This window comes from Serinus canaria, chromosome Z (genome assembly GCF_022539315.1).
Source record: "Serinus canaria isolate serCan28SL12 chromosome Z, serCan2020, whole genome shotgun sequence".
In the NCBI taxonomy this organism is placed as follows: Eukaryota; Metazoa; Chordata; class Aves; order Passeriformes; family Fringillidae; genus Serinus; species Serinus canaria.
The window spans coordinates 40,678,969-40,705,261 of NC_066343.1; the positions used below are offsets into that span (position 1 = coordinate 40,678,969).

The 26,293-nt window shown below is 39.6% G+C and overlaps 1 protein-coding gene across 3 annotated transcripts in view; it reads right to left on the minus strand.

Moving 5' to 3' along the window:
* Positions 1-26,293, minus strand: part of LOC103823258 (TLE family member 4, transcriptional corepressor) — a 106,040-nt gene that overhangs the window by 52,206 nt on the left and 27,541 nt on the right. For all 3 annotated transcript variants that reach the window (XM_050987026.1, XM_050987025.1, XM_050987024.1), the window contains exons 5-6: positions 22,120-22,182; positions 14,108-14,182 (exon numbers count right to left, since the gene is read on the minus strand). In XM_050987026.1, the coding sequence (XP_050842983.1) occupies positions 14,108-14,182; positions 22,120-22,182 (138 nt within the window). The remainder of the gene's footprint in view (positions 1-14,107; positions 14,183-22,119; positions 22,183-26,293) is intronic.

Sequence of the window (26,293 nt, forward strand, 5' to 3'; positions counted from 1 at the left end):
AAACAGGTGAAAAAGCTTAGTTAAATATATCCCAAGAGAGATCTATTAGGTCTAAGGCTTACACATTAACCATCCAACTAATTTCTGTTCATAGAAAAACCAGATTACCCCTGGAATTTTCTTTTCATTTTCAAGCAGTTATTGCCCAGGATAAGTCAAATCCTACTTCCTCTATGATTGTTCTCTCCCACCTGCATGTCTGTGCACAGGACTTTAGAAGAAATAAAGACTTAACTTGCTTTGCATAAAACCATTCCGCTTTAAACTTTTAAGACTTATTTATGAAAGTAAAAGGCTGCAAGGTACAGCACACTTGATAACCCTTGCAGCACACCTTACACATAGCTCCCTTGACACGCCCCCCTCAAAGTACAGATCCTTCTCTTCTGCTTGGAAATAAACCTCATGCGGTGGAATCTGGCAGTGGCATGCACACATCATCTAATCCAGACCAGTACCAGAGAAAATAGAGCAACGATCTACAAGAAAGCTGTGGAGGAATAAAAATACAGAAGAGGGAGAGAGGCAGACACCAAAATCAAAACCAAACAGACAAAAACCCAAAAAGAACATTCTTCCAAGTGGAAGAAGAAGGAAAGGGTAAATCTTTTTCCTGCTTGCGAACCCCTGTCATTCCAGCAGGTGTTCCTTCTTGTAGAATGTATCAAACCCATTTTGCTTGCTTGATGCTCTTATGGCAGTATGCTTCATTCTTCAGAATGTTAAATTAACTACAATGAAACAAAGCAAGAGAAAATAGTGTATTGTTTAGCCTCAGGGTTTGAACAGGGCTGCCTTACAACAATCTGGCATGCCCATCTTGGGGAGGGAGGAGAAGAATGAGCAAAAGAAAAGGGATGAACGGAATAATCTGTGTTCTGCTATCTAGTTTTGAACAAGGAATTTCCTATTCGTATTTGACAATATGATATAAACCACTGCATGAAGATCTCTGTCTGAATCTGCAAGTGGCTTAAAGTAAAGACTTTGAGAAGAGCCTGGGAATATCAACAGTGAGCTTTCCCCTTGTTAGCTATTATACTGTCAGCTGAAGAGGAACACTCATTACACACTACTGTACAATCCATAGAGATCTGCCTACTGACCTACCCAATTTGCATTATATGACCTCCTCTATTGACATAGGATGGTTTCCAAAGAACTGGAAGAAAACTGCACTGTGAAGGTAATACCCTTTTTTACTTCTCTTTGATAGGAATCTCTCTTCACAACTCAGCAAGACAACAGCACATACTGAAGCTTGCATGTACTGAATATCATTAATGACTCTCAGATCTAATATGGTCTTTAAGAGTAGTAGCCTAGCAGCTTGAGATCTCCCAGAAGAGCTGGGCTGTGCCAGTCCCTCTTGTCCAAGAATGAAAGTGTTTTCACTGCAAGTTGAATTGCAGAGAGCTCTGAAAATAACTGCAAAGAATGGGGAAATAAAAAACCAAAGCCAGAGCCTTCCTGCCATAGACAACTTTTCTGAAGAGACCAAATTCTTCCATTAGAAGTAATGGGAACCTGAAATCTGGTAAGAACATGGCCTCAGAAGTGGCAAAGTGTCCATTCACTGATACAGAAGATGAAGAATTTTACTGTCATTAAGTCACTTTGTAAAAGAGAAAGAAAATGCTTTGGTATGAAAACTAGACTGCAAAATAAGTCTAAGCTAACACCCAAAATTTCAGCATAGCACCACATCCTGTGCCACACAAGGATAATATTGTTGCATACTGTTAGATGGCGTGGGAGTAAAACTTCAACAACAGAAGGAAGATCATGGACTAGGACTGCCTTGGTATGGGAAAGACTATGACCTCCTCCAACATAAGAAGCAAGGCTGAACCCCAAAAATGAGGCACTGGTCCAAAACCAGAAAGGAAGCAAATGCAAGTGAAATACTGGGTAGGGTTTTGCTCTCAAAATATATAAGCAGAAAAGGAAATAAAAGTATATAATCACATAATTAATCATGCTGTTTGATAATAGGCTTGGTCAAGAAGATAAAGATGAAACGGCATCTCCGTCACTTCCTATTACTGTATTCAAATACCCACAATGACCGCTTGGTTTTGTTTTTCCATTGCTTATGGGCATCACTGGTGAGCATCAGGTGGCCTACATGCAGCTATTTCTTTAAATGGAAAGTTATAGAAAAATGGGCAATTCCCATGCCCACTGGGCATGAGATTAATGCTACCAAGTGGTAAAAAAGGGTGATCTCCTGTAGTCATCAAAATGCCAAAGTCATGGAGGAGTAAGTACAGAGATAGTTACTCTCCACACAAAGAAGTATTTCACTATGTAAGAAAGTTCACACTTGTTTCGGCCTGTAGCATGAATTTAGATCATAAAACCTGACACAATTTAAAAACTTGCAAGGAAAGCCTGAAAATGAGCCAACTGAGCAACTACATAATTTTTCTGAAGTTGCTGTAATGCCTTCTCTTCCCCTTCTCCATCTTCTCTATAATTTGTTATCTTTGGTCATGTTATTTATGAACTCCTAGCATGTGTAGCATGTGGTTAACTTCAGACAATCCCATCACAGTTGACTACAGTATGCGTAAAGTCAAGCATACATCTTCAGCATTAATGCATAATAGGTGCAAACTTGGAAAGGCAGACTTTATGATGCTGTAAATTTTCCAGAATTATTTGAAGATAAAAACATCAACAGTTACTAGCAAGAAATACACCCTATGGAATTACAAAATAGATTGCAATGTTTTTAAGGAGCATTCAGCACACACAAAATATAAGAGCACAGGGTAAACACAGCAATCAGAAAGAAGCCAAAAAGGAAGACTGCATTCTTTTTAGCAATAGGTTTAGGAAGATGATAATTTAAATCAGCTGAGTAGTAAAAACTGAAGTAAAGCTTTCAAAACAGATTAACACATGTCAATAAAGATAACATCTGGCTGCTACTAATGGTATTTTCGTTTCTGTATATTCTTCTAGGCTGTCTAGAGTAAGGAATAAAATAACTCCAAAGTCACATGTACACAAATAGGTAAAAAAGATTTGCCGAAGGTTTTTATCTGAGTAACAGTAATTTTTAGAAGCACCATTCTAAATGCTGATGCTTAGCTTAATTCTTTTCCCAACACATCTTAAGAGATCAACTTTTAAGTAAAATGTGATAACAAACCCACTAACAAATTAGCTTTGAATGCTCTCTTGTTATAGTCAGCACATTCAAAGCCTATTTTCCTGGAAGTGGTTCAAGTTTTTACTGGATACTTTCCAAGCAGCTTGTATTGCAGTAATCTACCACTTTCCCTCTTACTCACCCTGAGAAGTCACGGCCATTACTCAAACAACCTGAACATACTACTCCAACCAGAAGAAATTTCTAATGTTAGCAAACTAATGTCTCAAAAAGATATTCTCTCTTTTATACTTTTACACACGTTCACTACTTGTACCTGCAACACTGCTGGGAGGGGAACTCAAAAAAAATCTGAACCAAGTAGTTTCACTGTTTGTTTGAAACGAGTTAAGTGATGTGGTTGGTTGCTCAGAGTGAATCATTAGTAAGACAGCATACAGACAAAACAGAACCCAAGCTGAAGAGAAAACAAAGACATAAAAAGAATGGCTCAAGAGTACACAATATCAATGTCAGTTGTTTGAAAACCAGCAAAGGCAATTCTCTGGCACACACAGTTACGAGTGTACTTAAGATGACAGGAACTTTTATCTGTTGTGCCTGTTCGCACCTTTGACGTGATCTGCACTGCTTGTACTTCCTTGGTACTGTTCTCTCACTGCTGGCAGATATTTAAAAAACAATAAAAAGTTTTTCTGATGTTATGATACAAGACACCAAAACAGACCACAAAGACTTATTTAGCAGCTCATCCAGTGGAATGGTTCTGGAGCTATATGGATATATACCATATAATGGGTTTGCATAAAGAAACAGTGGTACTGATGCAGAGTAGAACAAATTACTACCCCTACTCTTTAAAGGAAGAGTGAGCATTTTGAAAATTATTACAGTGCCCAGAGTAAAAAGAAATATCCTGGTGGGAATCCTACTACAGACCACCAAGATGAAGAGGCAGACAAAATATGCTATAAGCAGATAGCAGAATTCTCAAAATCACAGGCCCTTCCTCTCATAATGGATTTCAACTTATAAGATGTCTGCTGGAAATACAACACAACAGAGAGGAAACAATCCAGGATGTTCCTGAAGGACAATTTCCCGACACAGCAGGGATGAGAGAGACAACAAGGGCTGGTGCCCCACTGGTGCTGCTGTTTGTGAACAGACAAGGATTGGTGAGAGAGGTGTGGTCAGAGGCATCTTGGCCCAGCCAGCATGGGTTTATGAAAGGCACATCCTCCTCATCCTGTGGATGTTGTCTACATGGACTTTAGTAAAGCTTCTGACACCTTTTCTCTTAGCATTCTCTTGGAAAAACTGGCTTCTCATGGTATGGATGAGAACCACACTCCTTGCTGGTATAAACTGACTGGATGTTTGGGGCCACAGCGCTGGTGAACAGAGTTACGCCAGCTGGCAGCCCAGGGCTCAGTGCTGAAGACAGCTCTGCTGGACATGCTTACTGACAATCTGGACAATGGGACTGAGTGTCCCCTCAGTCAGCTAGCAGATGACACCATGCTGGGCAGGAGGGCAGCAAGGCTCTGCTGAAGGTTCCTGAGGGATCAATGAGCCAAGGGTAATGGTAAAAGGTTCAACAAGACCAAGTCACGACAGCCCCACGCAGTGCTACAGGCTGGAGGCAGAGTGGCTGGAGACCTGACTGATGGAAAAAAACCTGGAAGTGCTGGCTGACAGCAGCTGAACATGAGCCAGCAGTGTGCCTAGGTGGCCAGGAAGATCAATGGCATCCTGGCCTTTATCAGCAATAGTGTGGCCAGCAGGACCAGGGAACGGATCATTGCCCTGTACTCCCACTGGTGAGGCCACACCTGGAGTTCTGTGTCCAGTTCTGGGCCCCTTCATTCAGGAAAGACATTGAGGTGCTGGAGTGTGTCCACAGAAGGGCAAGAGAGCAAGTGGAAGAGTCCAGAACACAAGTCCTGTGAGGAGAGGCTAAGTCAGCTGGGGCTGTCTGGACAGAAGAAAAGGAGGCTCAGGAGACATTATCACTGTCTTTAAAAGCCTGAGAGGAGGTTCTAGTGCAGCGGGAGTCAGTCTCTCTTACCAGGCAGCTAGCTATTGGATGAAAGGAAATGGCCTCAAGTTGTGCCAGAGGAGGTTTAGACTGGATATTAGGAAAAACCTCTTCCCTGAAAACACGGTCTTGCATCGGAATAGGCAGCCCAGGGAGGTGGTGGAACCACCATACCTGCGGAAACACTCAGAAAAACTTCTGGATGTGGCACCTGGGAGCATGGTTAAATTGTGAACACAGTGGTGCTTGTCTGATGGTTGGATTCAATTATCTTAGAAGTCTTTTCCAACATAAAAAATTTCTGTGATTCTATGAAATGTATCAGCAATTAGTGGAAACTTTAGGTGCACAGATGCAATTGATCTACTAGAAAATTTACATGTGTCTGTTCACAAAGGGGAATGAATACAGACCTTAAAAATTTAGGATTAAGAATGAAAAATTATGAAAAAGGAGAGAGAATAAGGAGCATACTAGTAATAATAATAAATAGGATAATAACAATGTTTTTCTTTTTTTTTTTTTTTAAGAATCAAATGCCATGCTACTTGCTCTCTAAGATTCAGCAATTTATGTATTTGAGGATGCTGATTCCACAGAAGGAAAGCAAGCTCTACTGACAAAACTAAAGACGGGAAGGAAAAAAAATCAATAACTGTCATTAATCAGAAGAGAACCATTTAGAGCTCCTACATAAATAACAAAGAAACCATCAGAATCATATCTCTACAAATTGCTTCAAAGATATTTTAAATGATCTCGGAACAAAAAGTCATGTCTCAAATCATATTGTGGGATGAAAGGCAATACATGCAGAGCACATTTCCGCTCTTAATCATATATATGGGAACATATGTCAGGATACATGTTTCACCATTTGTCCTCCCTTCCACTCTAATGACTATTTTTCACCCAGTGAAACAGCACAGATAGAGGACAAAAAATTAATACAACCTACTAACAAATAAAAGATTCATGGCCAAAAATTGGACATAATCTTATAAAGGGAAAAACCTAGTCTTCTGCAAAAGGTTTAAGTTCACCTTCCCACAGTATTAGAGATCAGTAGTTCCTTCTTCTGATTGCAGGACTTCATCTCAATTTCACACTGGAGGTGGAGGGAGGAAGAATCAAAACTCTTCAAAATCACTTTCTATTATCATTTAATAAAGGGCAGAAATTCCCACATTAATCACACAACTTAGAACTCTCTTCTTCCTTCCCCCCCATCAATTTCTATTTAAGGTAAAGAAAATCCACATCTGCCACAGAAGGCAGAAAGCACAAATTGTAAGCTAAAAGCCTTGCCATGAGGAGTGCCAGTGGTGTGATATGTGCCTTGACATACCAAACCTCTGCTTCAAAACCTTTTCAAACTGACCAGTGCAAAAATTAACAATGGCAGCAAATCTGTGTTTTCTGCTGTCTATAAACAGATGGCAAAATTAATCTCTGGCTAAGTAGGTGCACACTGGTTTAGGTACCTTATTTACCAAATGCTCCACTAATGTCCTATCCATAGACACTGGGAAGAGATTCTTTTCTCCTCTGGACTAACAGTAAAAAGACAGCATCTCTGTTGGGACTTTGTAAATTTTGGTCCTTTCATTTAGAAATGAGAGTAACGTCTGTGCTTTTCCCAGCAGACTTCTAAATAATCTTCTAGGGTCACCACAGTAAATAGTTTCTGAAACCTTGGGCTAAAAAGTGGAAAAGTTACTTTCTCAGATGTATCACGAATCAAACAATAAAAGCTAGAAGGTAAGCAATGGCACTGGTCACAGAGAGATTTAAGTGGCTAAATCTATACACAGTTCTATTACCAGAGCTTTTAAATGTGGCAACTATAATTCACTTCTAAGATTGCTCACAAGGTATGGTTTTAGAGCACGTAATACCAATATAAAACAGATGCATGTTATGCATTTCACAGATATATTTCTCCAATGCATCTTATCAAGTCAATCCTTACCAAGCCAAATTTCTACACAGCAGTTACTGAGAAGCAGAGATTCCTTAACTCTAAGTGCTAACACCCCACTTCTTCATGCTTACAGTGCTTACATGCTTACAAGTACACACTGTGTTGGATTTCAGCAAATTGTCTTTCCTTGAGATAAAAACCTCGGTAGCACAGACTGATCCATTCTTTCCAACCCATTCTGTGTCTTTAAAGATGACCATTTCTGGTGCAGCTGTGGTCCTGTGAAGAGGACTGTAATCCCTGCTCTTCTCAGAGCTGAGCAGCCTCTTGCCACAAGGTTAGGACATGTGGATACCATTACCTCTCTCCAAGCAGATTTCACTGTGAATTGTAGTGTTATGCCTCTTTAATGTAGTGCCCATTAGCCAGGTAAATGAAACTTAAAGTGAATTCTTTTAGTGCAGTGTCCTAGTTATAGCAACTTTGATAAAGGAAGGTCTTGACCAGGATCAAATCACCTGGATTTAAGTTGCAGCCCCAAGACTGTGGAAGGACCACTTGTTCTTTTTGCCTTAGCCTCTTTAAAAAGTATAACAGAGAAAGCAGTAGACCCCTGTTCCACAAAGAAGCCTTGAGCTAGTTCACCAGTGTTTGTAATGCATTCATATACACCCAAGGACATGACTGTGAAGAATTTAGCAAGCAATAAGTAAGTAATTGTCATGTTAATAAAAAACAAACATTCTGAAGTATCAGACAGTGTAAGACCTAAATTCCTTCTTCATCGATGGACTTAACATCTTGAAATACTCTACTTATGCAGTACTTTACTGTCCATTACAGTAAAGCACTAGAGCCCTTGCTCTGGTCCTGCATTTAAGATTGAAGACATGAAAAGTATTATTCACCGCCTGAAGCAATGCAAACATTTACCTGACCCACTCTACAATACAGTCCTGGTCATCATTCATTGCTGTAGGCAACAATATCACCTTTCTTTAGGCCATACTGTACAGTAAGGGCACCTATTTAAATAGACAGAATTGTCACTGAGTACATAAATATTGCTGATTTTGCATCAAGTGTTTTTGGAAAAATCCCTGTCTTGACAGTACTTTAAAACCTAACAGATAAACTTTTTTTTTTCCCCCCAGAGAACTGGTATAAAGCTATCACTGAAGGCAATACACAGCATATAATAGACCAAGATGGCACACAATACATCAGTATATGGTTGGCAACAGCTTCCACTTAACTGGAGTACAGACTCAGCTGGCAACAGTATTGTCTGATTTCTACAGCGTGTGAAGTGAAACCACACAAATATAAGTCATAAATAAAATATTGCATATGTTCGTGTTACAGAATATCACAAAAATTCTCCACAGGACTCTTCATATCTGCACTGATTAACCCTAATTTAAAAAAACAAGACACAGCACACAGCTTTGATACCAGCTTGAGAAAAAGGTTTTGTGTAAAACCTTGAGAAATATGGAGGCCAACATCAGCTCTCCTGCCTGATGAGATTGAATGTGCGAGGCACATGCTTGTGTCATACGTGTTTAGTTAAGCAGAACAAGCAAAGGCCTCTGGCACCAGCATATTGGCAGTGAGACACTGTAAGTGGTCAGCACTTCACACTGCAACACCACTGACTGCTCATATAGTGGTAGACCAATATAAATTCAACTAGCTACCACAGCTACTGAAAATAGGACAAAAAGCAGAAGACAGTAGCAGCCCACTTGAAGTGCAGTGACAGTATTTAAAATCCATCCTCTGCAATATGGAACCTGGAAATTATTTATATTCCAATTAATTCCATCAAAAATCCCCAAAAAGAAGGTAATTTTGAGTTCCTTTAAATGAAAACACTGCATATGGAGGAGATTTATTTAAATTAGATCTCATCTTCAAGGCTCTCTCTGAGGCTGGCACATGGGAATAAAGGAACAAGATGATAAATTCCTCAAAAACACCTCCTTGCAATCAAAACACAGGGTGTCTTTAACTTAGCCAGACTTCAGGTGAATAATTCAAAACCAAAAGTGCTCACCCAAAAGCCTTCCACAAATCAATTTCTCTAAGCAGGATCAAAATATTTTCAGGACCATATCACCACTCAATAAAAAATCAGCAAACAAGAGTAATTAAATGGGAAGCAATGAATTTTAACATTTCTTTAGGGTACACAAATAAACAGAATTCGAAGCATATAGTGATTAAGTCAACCTCTGCTGTCCCACCTTAACAACCTGTGTACAATATACAGCAGACCACCGACTTGTTTTACAGAATTTAAGCTTCAACCACTGCTTATCACACCTTGAATGAGCAATACAGAAGGGCTGGAGAAAGAAATGACTGTTGTCCCCATGCTACAACACATTTCTTCCAGCTTCCCTCGCTCATCCTCCCTGACACCACCCATTTCGGAGTGCACACACGTGGGCAGCCACAACTTTTCCATGCAAACTGTGTGTACTGGTGCAAACAGAAAACCCTCCCTCCTCCTGACAGCACCCGCACACACACAGGAGCCAGGAACAAGCCGCCATCTGAGAGGAGCAGGAGATGCTTCTGCATGTTAAGCAGCATTTGGCATCTGCAGCCCCAGACAAGGCAGCACAGCAATCATGGCAGGCACGGGGGCCAACTCTTCATTTCAAGTTATGTGTACTTATCTGTGCCACACTGCTTTCAGAGGCTTCTGTGCCTGTTTTCTAAACAGCTGTTGTTCTCCAGAGCTGTAAAACAATCGCTCTTTTGAAAGCAAACAAAAATTACGGACCTTTTGAGATGGGTCAAACAAGCGCCTTGGCCTCAAATGCAGGGTAGAAATGGTGACAAACAGTGCATTTAAGAAGAAACCTTTTAACATAGTAATTATATGTGACAAGACAGAAGGAGCCCTTTCTTTCAGAAACTGCCATTTGCTTATTTTTTTAAGAAGATAATAAAAGTGGCACGATAAAACAAAATGCTTAAAAATTAAACCAAAGCCATTCTTTTTTTCACTCAGATGCATAGAATGGTAAAGAAAAAGAATTATTTCAATCATTTCCTTAGTAATACACGTAATATTTAAATAGATTTAATAGTGCTGCTCCAAACCAATGAATTATGAGTTTTAAACCTATTAAAATGTAATGTTTTTTTCCTGAGCTGAGGGGAGAGAGATTTAAATTCACTGAATTTTAATATTTCAGCTTGAGCTGCAGGAGGTAGAGAAAGTCCAAATGAACTATTCCATCAGCACCATTCAAGCATGAACATTTTAATCAGTTTTACTTCCTTGGAGTTCTCCAACACAGTTTACGCTGTCATTCTGAAAGCACTTAACACAGAGGGTGTGAAAAACCACCAAGGCTTGTTATTGCCTTCACAATTGATGGCAAATAATTTTGCAGACTTCCTATCATTAAAATGTCACTGCTAAAAATTGAGGTTCAGCATTTCTTGTGCTAAACTGCATTTTCTTTGAACACCATCACATACCTGTTCTTAAGTTTTTGGTACATTTATCTCTCTCCGTGTGATAAGCAGGCACACAAGCCTTCATTTCTGCCTTACCACCCAACCACAGTTGAAAAAATACTATTTTAAACAGATAAAATTCCTAAAAAGTTACGAGTTAATTCCCTGGCTCCCTTATTAAAATGTAACCACACTCACACAGCATGTTCCAATTGTATAGTATAATAGATTAAGGAAAACAAACCCCAACATTTTAAGAAAGTTAGACGACTCGATTTATTAATACAGGAAATGAAAACATCATTCCTAATTAGATCATATTACTGATTTAAGACTACGATTTGTGTGCTGTTCCAACAGTGCAATCTTGCAGATTCCAGTGTAAAAACATGACAGCACGGCACATGACAAGATCTCCTGGATATATCACACTGCTCATCGTGGAACACCCTGCCTGGAAAGTAGCTCTGGATGTGCACTACAGACTGCCCTGAGCAAGAATGCTGCAACACACTGCCCATGGAAAACACCAGAGGTAGACCCTGGATGCCTGCAGATTTACAGTCCTCCTGCAGCATGCTGATGAAATACCCAGTTTTGGTTTAGTTTTTCTCACTGCATCTCTCCAGAGGATGATAGATGATATTTAACTTGTTTGAGCCCATCAATAGTTTTAAACTGAACATGACCTGTGAAAGAAGTCATTACAACTCTGTTTCATTCCATTAAACATAACTAGTTTATTGTCAGGAGAACAGGCAGTCTCTCTGGGTTCTGGGCTCACTTCAGTATTTTGCATTTAAACTGCACGGATCAGTGATTTGGTTCATTTACCAATGAAGATAGAATAATATTGCAAAGTTAAAAGGTGCTTCATCAGATTCCATTAAATCAGAGCACATTCATACAAAAATATATACATGTGAAACACAAAGAGAGATATGATCTGTGCACCTTCAATTCTCTCCTTATGCCACACTCCATTCTGGTAGCATGCATTTTTAACTCAAGGCCAGACTTGCTCTGTTCAAACCAAGAGAGTTTAGTGTGAGTGAGGTGAACCAAACAGGATGCCCACAAAACAGAGACCTAAGCTACAATCTCATTTCAAAAACTCCAAATACTGCTTCTGTTTTTGTCTGATACTCAGTTCAATGGGTTAAACAAACACTGGAAGTTTTTAAAATACCACAGGGTTCAAAGAACACAAACCCTGCCAGACTTACTAAACAGAAAAATAACATACGACAACACAATCAGATACATAAAAACTGCCATGATTTCCAATTATGTTCTTTGTTTTATTTTTATTGGTATTCACTTTAAAAAGTATGACTAGCCTTTTATAGCCCCATGCTACATTTTCAGACTTTAAATCTCTCTAAGTGCAGACATAACACTGTTGTGGGATTCTTGCAACATGATCTTAAGCTTATTAGATAACTCATGCTCCTGTTTATTCAATTTCTTAAAAATTAATCACTAAAAGACTGCATGACATTACTTATCTATAAACCTAATGAGTACTCGATTTCAGTCTGTATTGCTCCTGTTTTTCTAAAATTAAAGAGGAACACACAGAATTTCCTAAGTCAACATAAAACAGCTAAGTGAAAATAGACAGGGAAAAATCAAGCTTGTGAGGGAGGCAAGGACTGACCGACTTTAATGCACAAACCCAGAGTCTGCAAGTTTAGAGAAGTTTGAGACAATAGAATTTCAGTTGACATGAAAAGACAAATTCAGACAGGAAGAGAAAAGAAAATTTACTTCTGTCTGGTGGGGGGAAGACCAACAAAATTACTGCCAGGCTCCCAGACAAGTGTCTCATCTGTTTATTTTTATGCTGTGTGGTTTAGTGGTTCATGAAAGCAGGACAAATTGAAATAACTAGTGTGATGGCCAGTATCTGTAACATCACACACTTTACACTTGCTTCCTTTCCTAGAAATCAAATTTCTTTTTGTAGTCTCTCTAATGCAAACAAAGGTGAATGGCAAAAGCATGCACAGCTGGACTGTGAAGTGCGAGTGTGCATGAACACACAAGACCACACATGCACATATACACGCATGCTACAAATGCACATGCAGCACACACATATAAAAGCTTTAACAAAAGAAGCCAACCTTTAGCTACTTACTTTATGCAAAGAATGTTCATAAAAGGCAATATTTTTGGTTAGGTAATGAAAACTAATTGGGAAATTATTCCTTTCCCACTCTCCCCACTGGAGCATAATAGACACACAACAAATGTTATTCATGATTCTACACGATGCGCTCTGATTCACCCCCTTCCTTCTAACGGGCACTTCAGAGGAAATAAGGGTTACTCTTTTCCATTTATAATTTCTAATTGACTACCGGTGCTTTCTTGTGGTCAGAGGTATACAAAATAGAGCTAGAAATAGCCTATTAAAAACAAGCTGCAATCAGACCGCTGCTCTAAACTACTGTCAGCAATGATCAGAAAGTCCTGATTTCCTTGTTAAAAGACAGAGGCATAATTGAAGCCATATCTTCACTTCAGATTGATTATTCGGCGACCCTTATCCACATCTTCATTCAGCAATTTGAATTTTAATGAAAGTAAATGGAATAATTAGCATTTCAAAGTGTGTTTGATACACTGAATAAAAAAAGAAAAATACTTTTATGTTTAATCTATACACAAAAGAAAAAGCATTTGGGAGGATGCAGAAGACACGAAGTACAGTTGTAGTGTCTTCATTAGAATAAAACAACTGCTTGCTTCAGCAGCATAATTATACAAGAGAATAATGTGTTATTAAGCTATGACTTCTCACCTTTATTTTATGTAGTGTGAACAGACAGTTTTCGTTGTCATGTCTCTTTTCCAGCTATAAAATATAAACACTGTAGCTGCCCACACCTATAAAGTCTCTGTACTGGGCTAATACTACTGTCACAAAGGTTTTACAAGACGGGCTCCATGCACCTGTAAGCACAGTGGAGATGGGCTTTTCTGCTGCTGGTCTTGGTTGTATGTCTGGGTATTTTGGTTTTGGTGGGTGTGTTTTGGTTAGTTGGTTCGTGCGGGTGCTTTTTTTGTTTTTTTAAAGTAACAGCTATTTTTTAATGTAAAAATAAAAAGTGTGCTTAATACTCAGAGTCTTGAACCAACACACAGAAAAAGATGTGGGCAGCATGGATGGGGAAAAAAATCTATCATATCAAGGGTACCTGTTACCATGGCTGCAGAAGCAGACTGGCAGGTGGTATGCAAAGGAAACAATGTTACTTAAATAGAACAACAAAAAAAAACCAGGAGAAAACAAATACTGAGCCTGCTTTGGGGAATTGATACAACACAGACATTAATTACCCCATTAGACTTCTTGGCACAGCGCAAGTAAAAGTCTTCAGGTAGTAACCAGCTTTTATGAAAGTCAAGCTACTGAACTTCACCACTGCCCACAACTTTTGCCCACCTGATGGAAATGAGTTCATGCAAGAGAGAAGGAAAAAGAAAAGCTATTTACAAACACTATCAGAGCTAAAATGGAAAGAGCACATACCCCAATGATTGCGTTCAGTTCTGCCATGGTCACTTGTTTGGCACGCTCCACAGCCTGCACCACTTGTTGCTGGTGCTATAAATGAAAATCAGAAACAGAATAAAATTATTTGTTTTCTAAATTATTAAGCACAGACTCTAACTTGTACTGTCTTTATTTGCTTTTCTAAGACATGCAGGATCTGAAGTAACTGTTCTCTAATAGACAGTCACATTGTGTGATGATAAGCAAAAATATATAGGCAAGGGGAGGATTTTTATCTTTATGTCATCACATGCTGGGAATTACACCTTTGCTTCCTAAAGAGCTCTTTCACAGCCTGGCTAAATGGGAAACTGTCTTCCTTTTGCTCATCATAAAAGTGTGCTTTTGAATTTAAATGCCATCTTCAAATGTAAGCCTCTTTCCTTACAGTCATGGAAACTTTATGAATAAACCCCACCCGTTTTCTCTGAAAAGAAAGGTGTATCTTTTCAACACGCACATGGCAACCACATCACTGAAGAATATACAGACTCTCCTCCTAGGTACATTTCAAAGCAGCCCAACCATAAGAAAAAAATTTAAAATGACATTCACAAACCTGTCAAACATGTGCTAGAGAACTAATTATTTCAATCCCAAACATGTAAATTTTAATAGCTTTAAAAAGTCCATCACAAACACATGGTCTAATTAACGACACAGTTTACAAGCTCCAGTGGTTGTATCCATTTGAGTGATACTGTATTCCTGCACTAAATTCAAAACTGCTGTACGCTGAAAGCTGACTGGTATTTATTTGAAAACATCAACTAAAAACAAAATAAGGTTCTCATCCTGCAACCAGATCCATGGCTGTTCAGACCTCCACCAGCAGCAAATTAATCTTCACAGGCAGCCTCGCAGAATCAGCATGACGCAGAACAAATAGGTGCAAGGAGGGGTCACAGAGAACTGTGAGTTAGTTGTGTGATCTGCAGTGGGAGTGAGACATCGCTGATTTACAGCCACAGGTCGAACAAAAAAAGGAGGGAGGTCCTGACAATCTGGAGAGGTGCAAAAACTGTAACAGTGAAACATCAGCTTTGCATCAAAACCAACATCCAGATGTTTATAGGTACAAAATTTAAGGGAAAGGTTGGGAGGGTCCCTCCAAAGATTCAAGTTTGCCCCCCCCCCATAGCTGTGTATGTGAGCAGAATGGAGCCAAGACCATTTTGTACAGCAACTCCTCCTGTGCATCCTCAGCAGAAGCAAGCAGTTGCATAAAATAAAACAAGGACCCAAACCCTCAAGACCACCACCAATGCAAGAGTTAGGTGAAGAGCACTGGGACCCCAGAGGGAGCACCCTAAGCCCCACTGCAGGAAGGGCTTAAAAGAGAGGCTGTAAAGTAGGATTTCACAATTCTCAGTGCAACACATAAAAAAAAAATAGCATTTTCACTTACAAGCCCTCTTGCATAAAAGTTCTCAGGGCAAGGAAAAACAAACCTAAAAACCCACCCATAACTGTATGTCCTGGTTTTGGCCTCTACAGAGCTACTTTTGCGCAGCAGTGATGAAGTTTGGGTCTGTCTGGGCTGTTCCACACCACCTCATCTCATTGCTTCAGGGCAAAAATAAGGGATTCTTGGGCTTCCAGAAGAAATGGCTTTTGGTCCAGGAACGCATGGCAGCTGGAAGGTCTGTCTTTCATTGGTTTTTGGTCCTGGGCTTGGTAAGCAATTTTGCTTTTACATCAGCCTCTCTCTGTACATTTTTGTTATTAGTATTGTTGCTGTTACTGTCTGTTTCCTTATCTCATGGCTGTTTCCAGTAATTTGCTTTAATCTAAACCCATTATCGCTGACTTTTTTCTCCCATGGAGGAAGGTGGTGGGGGAAGTGGCTACATGGTTTTCTTCTTAGTGGGAACACTAAACTGGGGAGTGCCATTCCTAACCAACGGCACTAAGAAATTCTGATCCCAACTAAAAAAAACAGATAAATGCAAGTAATGAAGGTCATAACTAACAAACACTCCTGGGAGGAAGAAAATGGTTTTAGAGCTTGTTTGTTTTTAAGTGAATGAGGGAAATTACTGGAGACCACTTAGAATACTGCTACTTTTTAGGTGTAAACAGAGTCACAGAAGTTCCATTCAGAGTTTTGTAAAACTACACTGCCAGTATAAGCAAAATCTGCCCAATCTGTCTTATAAGAAGACTAAAAAGCAGGCTGAACATCAGCAAACAATGTTCTTAGTATTCAAGAAAATGAATTTAAAAATTAAAAATCTAGTGTACCCCTGCCACAGATACCAGATAAAAAGGAAATTTTGATATACAAGCACCAAGTTCCTGTGTTATCAGTTCCAGGTTATCACGTGTTAAAGACAGGTATAGCTTTCATTGATTATATAGCTGCAAGTCTGGTAACCCACAACTCTCAATGTCAACAGGGTGATTACAAACATTACGCCACTATTTTCTGGTAGAAGTAATTCACACCACAGAATTTTTCATTAATTCATTAAAAAAAAACAAACAACAAAAGAACAAAGAAGAAGTTTTAAAAATATTTACTTTTTAAAATAAAATCATTTACTGAGAAGTTTATAGTCATCTTCTCTTTCCTACCACAGGCAATGCTCTTTGCACTGAGGTAAAGAAAGCTCTTGTATATGTGAGTGAATTCCAACATCAATTTACTTTTATTCTGCTCCCAGGAGAAGAAAAAACGTCTAAGGGATCTACAAAAGCTGGCCTAAAACTATCAAAATTATTGTAGAACTTACTGCAATTTGCATCCAGGATTCAGAAAATAAGTCAACTGCACAAAAGTTAGAGTATCTTCTGTTCCCTTGCAGCAAACACATAGCTCACAGAAGAATTCGGGAAAAATGTTATTTCATTCTTAGGTCAGAGGAAGAAAAGGTGAAGGGATGGACTACCAAAACCACACTTTCAGATTTCTGCCAGAACAGTCACACAATCCATCTTTCATTGATTCTAATAGATTTGGGATCAAGACCTCACAGAGAGGAGAAAACTCAAGGGCCTAGTAACACTGAACCTAAATTAGGTACAGTAGAGATTATTAAAACTCTCCTATCGCTAGCTGCTTTAGCATTGATTTAATCTTCAGTGGCTTTGTATGCAAAAGACTCAAAATAGATGGTCTGTAATTAGCCTTTCCATCACTTCCAGCTCCTTGCAGAAATAGAGGAGGCACTTCCTCAGCTCCCAGAAACATCCAGGGTCGAGTGACCCTGGCACTACTTCAAGTTACAGACCAAAACCACACACCGGAGTGAAAAAAGGTGCAGGAAAGCCCATGCAGGGTTTTGAAGAGCTGTCTGCTCACAGTCTTTCTGAAACTGGGGTGGGCTGGGGGCTTCATGTTACCAGCCACGGCTCTGGAAACAGGGAGGGATCTCTACACCTAAAGAAGGAGCCCAGCTGGCTCCAGGGACTGACTCACTGCAACCCAAAACCAAGGTTTTGGAGGGGGCAGGGAGCCCAGGGGCCCGCTGAGGAGGATGGCAGCTGGCTGGCCCAGCCTGAATTGGTAGCCAAGGATGGATGGTCCCAATCCCTACCACATGTGCCTGAACACCCTCCTGAGCCAGCACACGAGCAACAAGCAGCACTGTGTTAAAACCAAGCAGTACACATCTGCCGGTCCATCAAGCGATCACACAGCGATTTACAGCCAAGCAAAAACAGCAACAACAGAAAGAGTTACTTCATCCACAACCAAATATAGACATGGGGTTGCCACTTTCACACACACTTAATGCTAGCCTTTGTCTGTGCACACAAGCAAATGACAGATCTGGGTTTTTTCAGTTGTGGGAAAACAGTATTTTGCACTGCATTTAACATGCCAGAGCACTGAGCTCACACCCTGCCCCACCTGTCATGCAGACTAGTACTGTTTCTCCTTTCTAACTTATTCTCTTGTTTCTTCTCCCCATTTTGCATTCTATGGTGAGCAGTGGGCCTGTACTTTGCCTCATTTTGGAAAAGCACTTCTTTTAAGTCTCACAGTGTGTAGCAACAACTACAGAGACCACAAGAAGAATCTAGGCTTTTTCACCATCACACTGTCTCACCACACACACTTGTCACCCAGCCCTGGCTTATGCACAGGCACTGCAACATGCTGGAAAATTCCCAGGCTTTTTATACCATGTCAGAGCTCTCCACAACTCCCAATGACAGGGGGAGCTGTGCTGACAGCAAGCGAGTGGCCGAAATTCCCCCAGGCAAGGACACAATTATACTGGTGCTAAAAACCCCCTAATTACAGCCTTGTCTTCAGGATCAACACCGACATCTAAAGCAAAACCCACTGAAAAATTTGCTTTGAAGAAGCAAGCAGCCTCTGCTGATCCTTACTTGTATTATTTTGTTGTCATATGACATGTTTAGAGGTAGTACAGGTCTTGCTTAAGAACTGGAGCACTGCCCTTCTTGGGAGACCTATCTAGTGACAGCATAACGAGACAAAGCCATACCAAAAACACTAGTGAGAATTGGAAAGCAAATACACATTTACCATGGAGTACAGCACACACTGTAAAAGCTACAAGGGACAACTTGGGTCACTGCATAACTCAGACAAGATATAATAACTACTTCAGAAAAATGTGAGAGCATTATTAGCAATACATGCATAAATTGCTAATGAGATGCATTCCTTGGCAGAAGGATTACAGATCTCTCATAGTTTCCTTGCATTTACTGTTTAGCTCTAGTCTGGGGCAAGTCTGAGATGGAGGCAAATAATTCTGTCTTCTCAACTTCACATCTCAGAGGAAAAGCTATTTCCTCTCGATCAGTATGTAAGAACTCCTGCTCTGCTTCTACATAATGGATCTCATACTCCTCATTCAAATGTACTGGACTTTAGAAACACCTCTAGGAGAAGTATGTACAAAGAAGAGCAAGCATATTATGGTCCACATCAACCTCTTATAAGAAAAACCATCAACTGATATCAGAAAGTTTGAAACTCCAAGCAGAATTTCCTTTTGATGTTTACATGTTTGCATGCTAGTGCTTTACATTTTATTACACTAGGAGGTATATCTGACCACCTTAATGTGCACAGGGAACTGAAGATACCTGTTAAAAAATAATCCATCTAGCTTGTCATTCGCTAGTTCACAGGCAGTTGGAATGGAAAGTGACCCTCCCAAAAAAGTTTATTACAGCCTCCTTCAGCCTTCCAAAATGCTTACAGTGAGGCATGTAAGTTGACAGGGAAGCTTGAGAAGCACTGGCTTCTCAAGCAGCTTTTTCAAGTAGTGCCGAGCTCCAAGTTGCCACAACTACAGCATTTTCTGTACATCAGCCAGCTTGTATGTGTTTCACGAATACAAACACAGACAGTATTTACTGAAAAGAAGGTGACTGAGATATGTATCTCCAGACACAGTGAAGAAATGCCACTATCCAACACTGGAGGTCATTCAGCACTTTGCCCACAGTAACAGCCAAAGGTTGCAACCAGCCACACGTACCACCTTGAGCAGACAGGAACTAGCCCTAACTCGAAAGCCACGGGGTTGTGAAAGCGTCGTACCCACTTAAAACTGGCAACTTCAGTTGAGAACTGTCAATTAGCAGAGGCACTGTCTATGGCTATAGACATAGAATTAATTGCACTGCACTGGCTAGGTCATTCAAGCATGGGAACACTGAACTATCTACCAACTGCAGCAGATAAAACTAAATTAACTGAATGACCACAACCTACACCCATTTCATTTTATGCAATAGCAACTACCTTGAGCACACTGGTGTCTCGCCATATCACACAGAGGTGGAAAATGACTGTTGCAGAATAGGAAGCCCAAAACCACAGCAGAAATTGAACACACATTGCCCCTGAGGTCCATTTCACATTTTTGACCACAGAATCACTCTTTCCTACAAAAATGGGAAGTTTGTATTTCTTGGTGCTGTTTTTTACAGTCTGCCTAATAAATGTAAAAACAAGGTACCAGTTGACTGTGTGTTTAGGCAGGTTAGAAACTTTGTTTTAAATACATGCTTAGATGATGCACAGCACAATAAAACTGACTGAGGCCTGGAGAATTTACTGAATACTTTACTGGGCTGCCCCTAGGAAAAAAGCAGACAGTAGGACACAGTAGGGTGATGTATTATAAATGCATCCTTTTCACAAGATCTCTAGTGATTTTGCCCACAATTTCTTACTTCTAAGTGAGTTATCACAAGCCATTGATTCCTTACAAAGTTAACAAGCAATAAGACAAGTTAACCTGGCGCTATTATGAGGCAATAATGTTGCCATCAGTGCATGCAACCACTGTATTTTGTTCATTTTTCCCTCAGGCACAATATAAAGAAGCCTGATCACATTTTTCAGCCACTATTCCACAATTAGACTGCATGTAAAATGCATAAACAGCAAAAGCATATAGCAATTCAATTCTCTATTAATCTGGATGATGAAATAAAGAGACTTCCATTAAGACATTAACTTTTTAAAGACACAAATCAGAGAGAAACGAAGACTATTAGTATACTCAAACCTGAAGCTCAGTTCCCTTTTGACACATCAGTGTATGCCAATATATACTGATTTAAATATGTATTCTCACTTGAAGAGGTCAAAAAATCATCAAGATTTTCCTTAAAAAAAAGTCACTGGCAGTTGCACTGTCAAGACACATGAAAAGCTTCCTTCCCCGCTGTCTATATATGGTATGCTATCTCTGAACAGCAAATAAAACCATGTAACTGCACCCTATAGAGACTCTGAAGCAGTCAAAGTACAAAGCAGCTACCTGTTTTAGATCTGTGAAGGACTTGAATTCTGGTCCTCCAGCAATGGAGCGAGAACGTTGCACATTGTTTTAGTTTCCACAAATCCATCTTAATAGGCAGAGAGTACAGTGGCACTCGCAAACACTGTCAGGTTCTAGCTCTGATGGCATAATTCTTGTTTCAAATACACACAGATACACACACGTGTGGCATTCACAAAGCTCATTAGCTGAATAGCAGCATGGAGCACACAGCCTCTCATTTGCAGCCAGCTGAGCAGCTTGCTTGAAAAGCACTGGCATTTTATGTAACAACTGAAAAGCCAGGAGGAAGTCACATCGTGTTCTCAGGCATGACGTTTTACAGATGCAATACATAAAAATACGCCTTCCAATTCTGTCTGTGCAACTACATATCGTATTGAAATGAAACCATGTGCTAAACTGATGCACACTAACCTGCACCGACAGATCCCAGTGTCCAGTCCCTTTCCTTCAGAGGGGTGGACAACAGAGGCCATTGGGCACCAAAGGTTTCCTTCAATGAACCACACTTCCTATTTACTTCACACACACCAGTTGCTCAGAAGCTTCCTCATTAGCTCCCATCTACTCCCCTAAATCCCAGCGCCTTTTAAATTATCTACAATGCACTCACAATAATACTAGCAAATCATAATTTGGAGAAAATTAATGGTTAGAGAAATTAGCTCACAGAGAGTTTAAATTTACTGTTTATATTCCCCAAATATATAAAAACATAAAAGGATTTAAGGTAGGAAGTAATCAGGGATACAGAGAGAAAAAAGCCAACATAAAAACTGTGTTTCTATGCCTGCTGTGTTGAACATCACTATTCATGTACCAAAACAGAAGTTTCTGCCGAACTTTAATGTTCACTGCCAACAATGGAGCACAAATTATGCCTTTCTAGCATTTTTGCAAGCTGTCTTTGATTTCAGACCCACAAAATCATAACTGCAAGAGAAACTACATTGTACATTGAAGAAAAATATTTAAACTAAAATTCGGCTTTGACATTACAATACATTCCATTTCATAAATATATTTAAATGACATTACAATAGGCTTGAAGATAATGATGATAAAGTGATAACAGCACAACAGAAAGTCTTCTACAAGTGCCAAGAGATCCATAAGGAAACAGTCTCAACACAAAGTCCCACTTTTGTAATAGATAGAATGATGCAATCGTTTGGATCAGAAGCAGTACAAATGACTACCTACCTCTTGGGACAGGAAGGGAATGACTTGTGCACATATAGCATTCAGCCTCTTGACAATTTCTGCCTGCAAGTCACAAGAAAAAAGAAGTTCAATTACATAAATTCTCAAATGCGACTGTCACACATGAACCCTAAAGAGGTTTTATTTCAACTCTGGCCATTCTCTGGCCAAGAGATGTTCTCAAAATAACAAAAGTGTTTGCACATGGATCCAAATGTACTTAGGAAGCTAGTAATTTCTGGCTAAAATATTTTCCTTAAAACCACTATTTCTAACTGATACAAAGAGCAGTTAATTTTGATTACACAGTCACAGGAATTCAAAGAACAGAATCTTCAGGAGATGTAACAAAAAAGATATACAAAATTCTGTGTATCAAACTGAACTCTCCCTTTATGACGCAAAAGGAAGGATCACTTCAAATAAGAGCAATGCCATTGTAAGCAAAGGGAACAAATACACCATTTACTTGTAACAGGGCATATCATGAGAACATTAGCAGTGCAATATACAATCTTACTGATAATCATTCTACCATATATTTCAGAAAGGAATACTGCAGTCTTGTAATACACTTCTGCTGTTATCTATTCTCCTGGATAGTAGTAGTTACTTTCATGTGGCAACTGTAACCACAAATTAATAATACACGATGTTTTATTTTCATGTCAGAGATCAATTCTCTATATTTAATCTGAAAATCTCAATAGAGACAGAGGAGATCTGTTTAAATAATACAAGAATTACAGCTCCAGAAGCAGAATATTCAAAGCCACATGGACTTTCCTACCATAAATCATAATTTTCTTACACTAAACTCTAACCAGGATCAGTTCCTCATTTTACAGTCAGAGAGAATGCTTTTCCTCTTGCAAAGTCACGAATCATGGAATGAAGACATACTAACATGAAATTTAGCATTCCTTCTTCTAAAAGCAAACCTTCCAGCCTTTTTGCAGTGCTGTCTTTTAAGCAGCAAACACTTGGAAAAGAATCTGTAGATCAGAAAGACTCACAAGTAGCAGTAAAAAGTCAGAAGCTCGTATAAAATAAATCTGAGTTCAAGGAATATTACAGTTAGAGAGCTATGTAACCAGCAGACATGGCTTGCAAGAGGTAAGAGCACATGTGAAACTAACTCTGCCCCCTTGTGCATACTGTGTGATACACACGACTTACTACATGCTCTTTAGGAATACACTTCTCCCTTTCTCTGAAACCCACCTAGATTCCCATATACTCTTTATATAGCTATTTCTATGTTAAACTGTCCTTGTATCTCCTCACTGGTCTTCTCTGTTTATGCAAGTCCTTATATCATTAAATTTATGCATTTTAATGATTTTTCTTTTATTTGTTTACCACATCTTTTCTATTTATTCAGCAGCATAGGTACCTTATACAATACTTTACAATATAACCTGTTCAGAAAAAATCTAAATTATCCACAAATTTCAAATACATCTATAATATAAAACTTAAATATTCCTTTAAACAGACAGCATTCACTACACTAGTTGACAAGGAAATTTATTAACTACTTGTTACACAGAGCAGCACAGGGAGTGACAAGTTGTATGCACCTAAGCTTCAGCCAGAAAGGCTACACAATCCAATACAGCATTACTTGAATGAAAGTATTTGATAAAGGAAATGTAGACTGTAATATAAGGCACAGCTGTAAAGTACCTGTTCTTAGTAGTTTCAAGCACGATTAGTCTAGTCATTTCCAAATTTTGGGTTCCAGCCACACTGCCTTTTTTTTTTTTTTTTTTTTTTTTTTTTTTTTTTTGAGAAATCTCCTGAGTGCCCTAAAGCCAGTGAGAAAACTACACATTCTATTCTTCAAGGCTTTTCCACATGAGCAGAAAATTCCCCAGTGCCCATGTCTTGGCGTAAGCTGAAGTCACTCTGACCTGCCATTTAACATAAACACGTGCCTTTGTAAAAAAAAAAAAAAAAAAAAAAAAAAAAAAGCCACATCATGGTTTCTTCTGCTGCAAAACAACTCCTCCCCATCTTTAAAAGGCCTGTCACAACCCTGCCCCGTACAGCTCCCAGGGGTAGCCTTTGGAAAACCCCTTTTCTACCACAGTTACATCAGCTAGATACCTTTACTGCACTGCTAAGGAACTGAGAACAAAACCAGCTCAAAGTGCCAGGCAGGAGCTCAGCATCTAATTTTAAAAAGCTTGTAGATTCATAGATTTTAAGGCCAGAAAGGACTGTTACAATTGTCTTATTTGACCTCCTGGGTAACACAGGCTGTTAAACTTCACTGGCTTCCCCATCAAACCCTTAAATTACCGTTCAGCTAGAATATAGCTTAGTCAACAAAAATAATTTTATTTAATTCACTTTGAGGCATTTCTTCTCAAGTAAGGTGCTCAAGCATAGATACTTCAAGTTATTTCAGTTATGATGTTTTTATTTTGATCCCTTCTCTCCCCTCTCCTCAGCAGAACTATGTCTCCCTTTTACTGCTCTTCTGGCTAATGTGGCTGAAATATATTTGCTCAGTATTTATCTAAAAATTCACCTCTGGCAGATTCCGAACCTGAAATACGTTCAACTAAAAAGAGTTTTTTAAAAGCTGTAAGTAACTGAAAACAGGTGGCCGAATATGCACGGTTACACAACAGCAATAAATCTCTTGATATCAATCCCTGCACTGCAGTGCAGAATGAGTCCTTTCATGCTGTATGCAGGGAAGTGAGCTGATGGAGACAGCACGCAGCTCAGCCTATGGAGAAGAAAAATAGCTAAAACAGCTTCAAGTGATGTCAAAACATGCCTCAGCAGCATTTCTCTGCTAGGCCAATCACAACAAAGCCAAAACACCCTTGCTATGTTCATTTTTTCCTTATTAAAACAGTCTTCACTTACCCTAACAAAAAGCATCCCCAGTTGCATGGTTATGCATACAGTTATCATCCCCCAAACTCAGGCAGCAAGGAAACAGCCCAGCTGAGCAGCAGCAGACTGCAGAGACACAGCATGACTGAGACACAGACTGCTTACCTTTGGAGACCACATGCAGTCGGAAAGCATAAAGGAAAACACTGTGTACATGCACAAATGATAGGAAGGTACACGTTCTGTACCAAGAAAAGTCTCACACCAGACATTTTCACACGGTAAATATGAAGCACACTCTGTCTCAATACTTCAACTGTTTCGTCAATTGACTGCAGGAGATAATGCCACAGCAACAGGCTTGACTGGCTGCCACAAAACATAAACGGGAAAGGACTTAGCTGCCAGAAGCTAGTTGGGTGGGTTTCTTGAGATGCTGCCCTGAAGCTTGAAGGTGCAGGTACTGATGGCATAGATTAGCATCTTAGTAGACCTACTCCTAGTAGCTCTGGAGGAAGCCTGGAAACTCGTTCTTTCTTGCCTAAGGTACAAACTCCAACACAAGGTAAAGCACAAATTCATGTTTCTACTCACGCACATTTTTACAACCCTACATTTGAGCAGTTCAGGATTTATTTTTTCTGTTAGGCGTCAGGTCAATGGGTTTTTCACGATCAGTCTAACTGCCAGGGAAGGAGAAAGTATGATTTCATAAAACCAGGCATCCAATTCCTCACACAGAAAGGCAAAGTTGCCTTGTTAACATGGCTGCTTCCACAGTCATCTAGTTTTACCTCTTTTCTCCCACAGGACCAGGCTTTAGAGAGGCTTCATTTATTTACAGGCCCTTCCACTGGGCTGCAGTTATCAGCCAGCAACGCTGTGGACACACACACTTCTAATGGCCTGTGTTTTGAAACCAAGTCCAATCCGATGGCGCAGTGCCCAAACTCCTTTTCCAGCACAGCCATTAAAGGATGTAGGTTATTGCTGTTGTCACCATTGATATTTGTCATTGTAATGTAATTAGGGCCCTAAAATGATGCATTACAGCCCTTGGCACAGCTTCTATTAAAATCTTTTCTTCTGCTCACTGAACTGCGACCTGCTTTCTGATGAATAACAGACAGACAGCTTTAGGGTGAGGAACAGATTCATCAAAGTAGTATTTTCCAGCTCTGGAAATAAAATAAATAAATAAATGAGTACAAGGGCAACCTAAAAAGAAAAACACAAGGTGGGGGGGTGAGGGGGAAGGAAAGCAAACAGCATACTTGAATTTCATCTGACCACTTGAAATTCTGATTGCATCTAATGA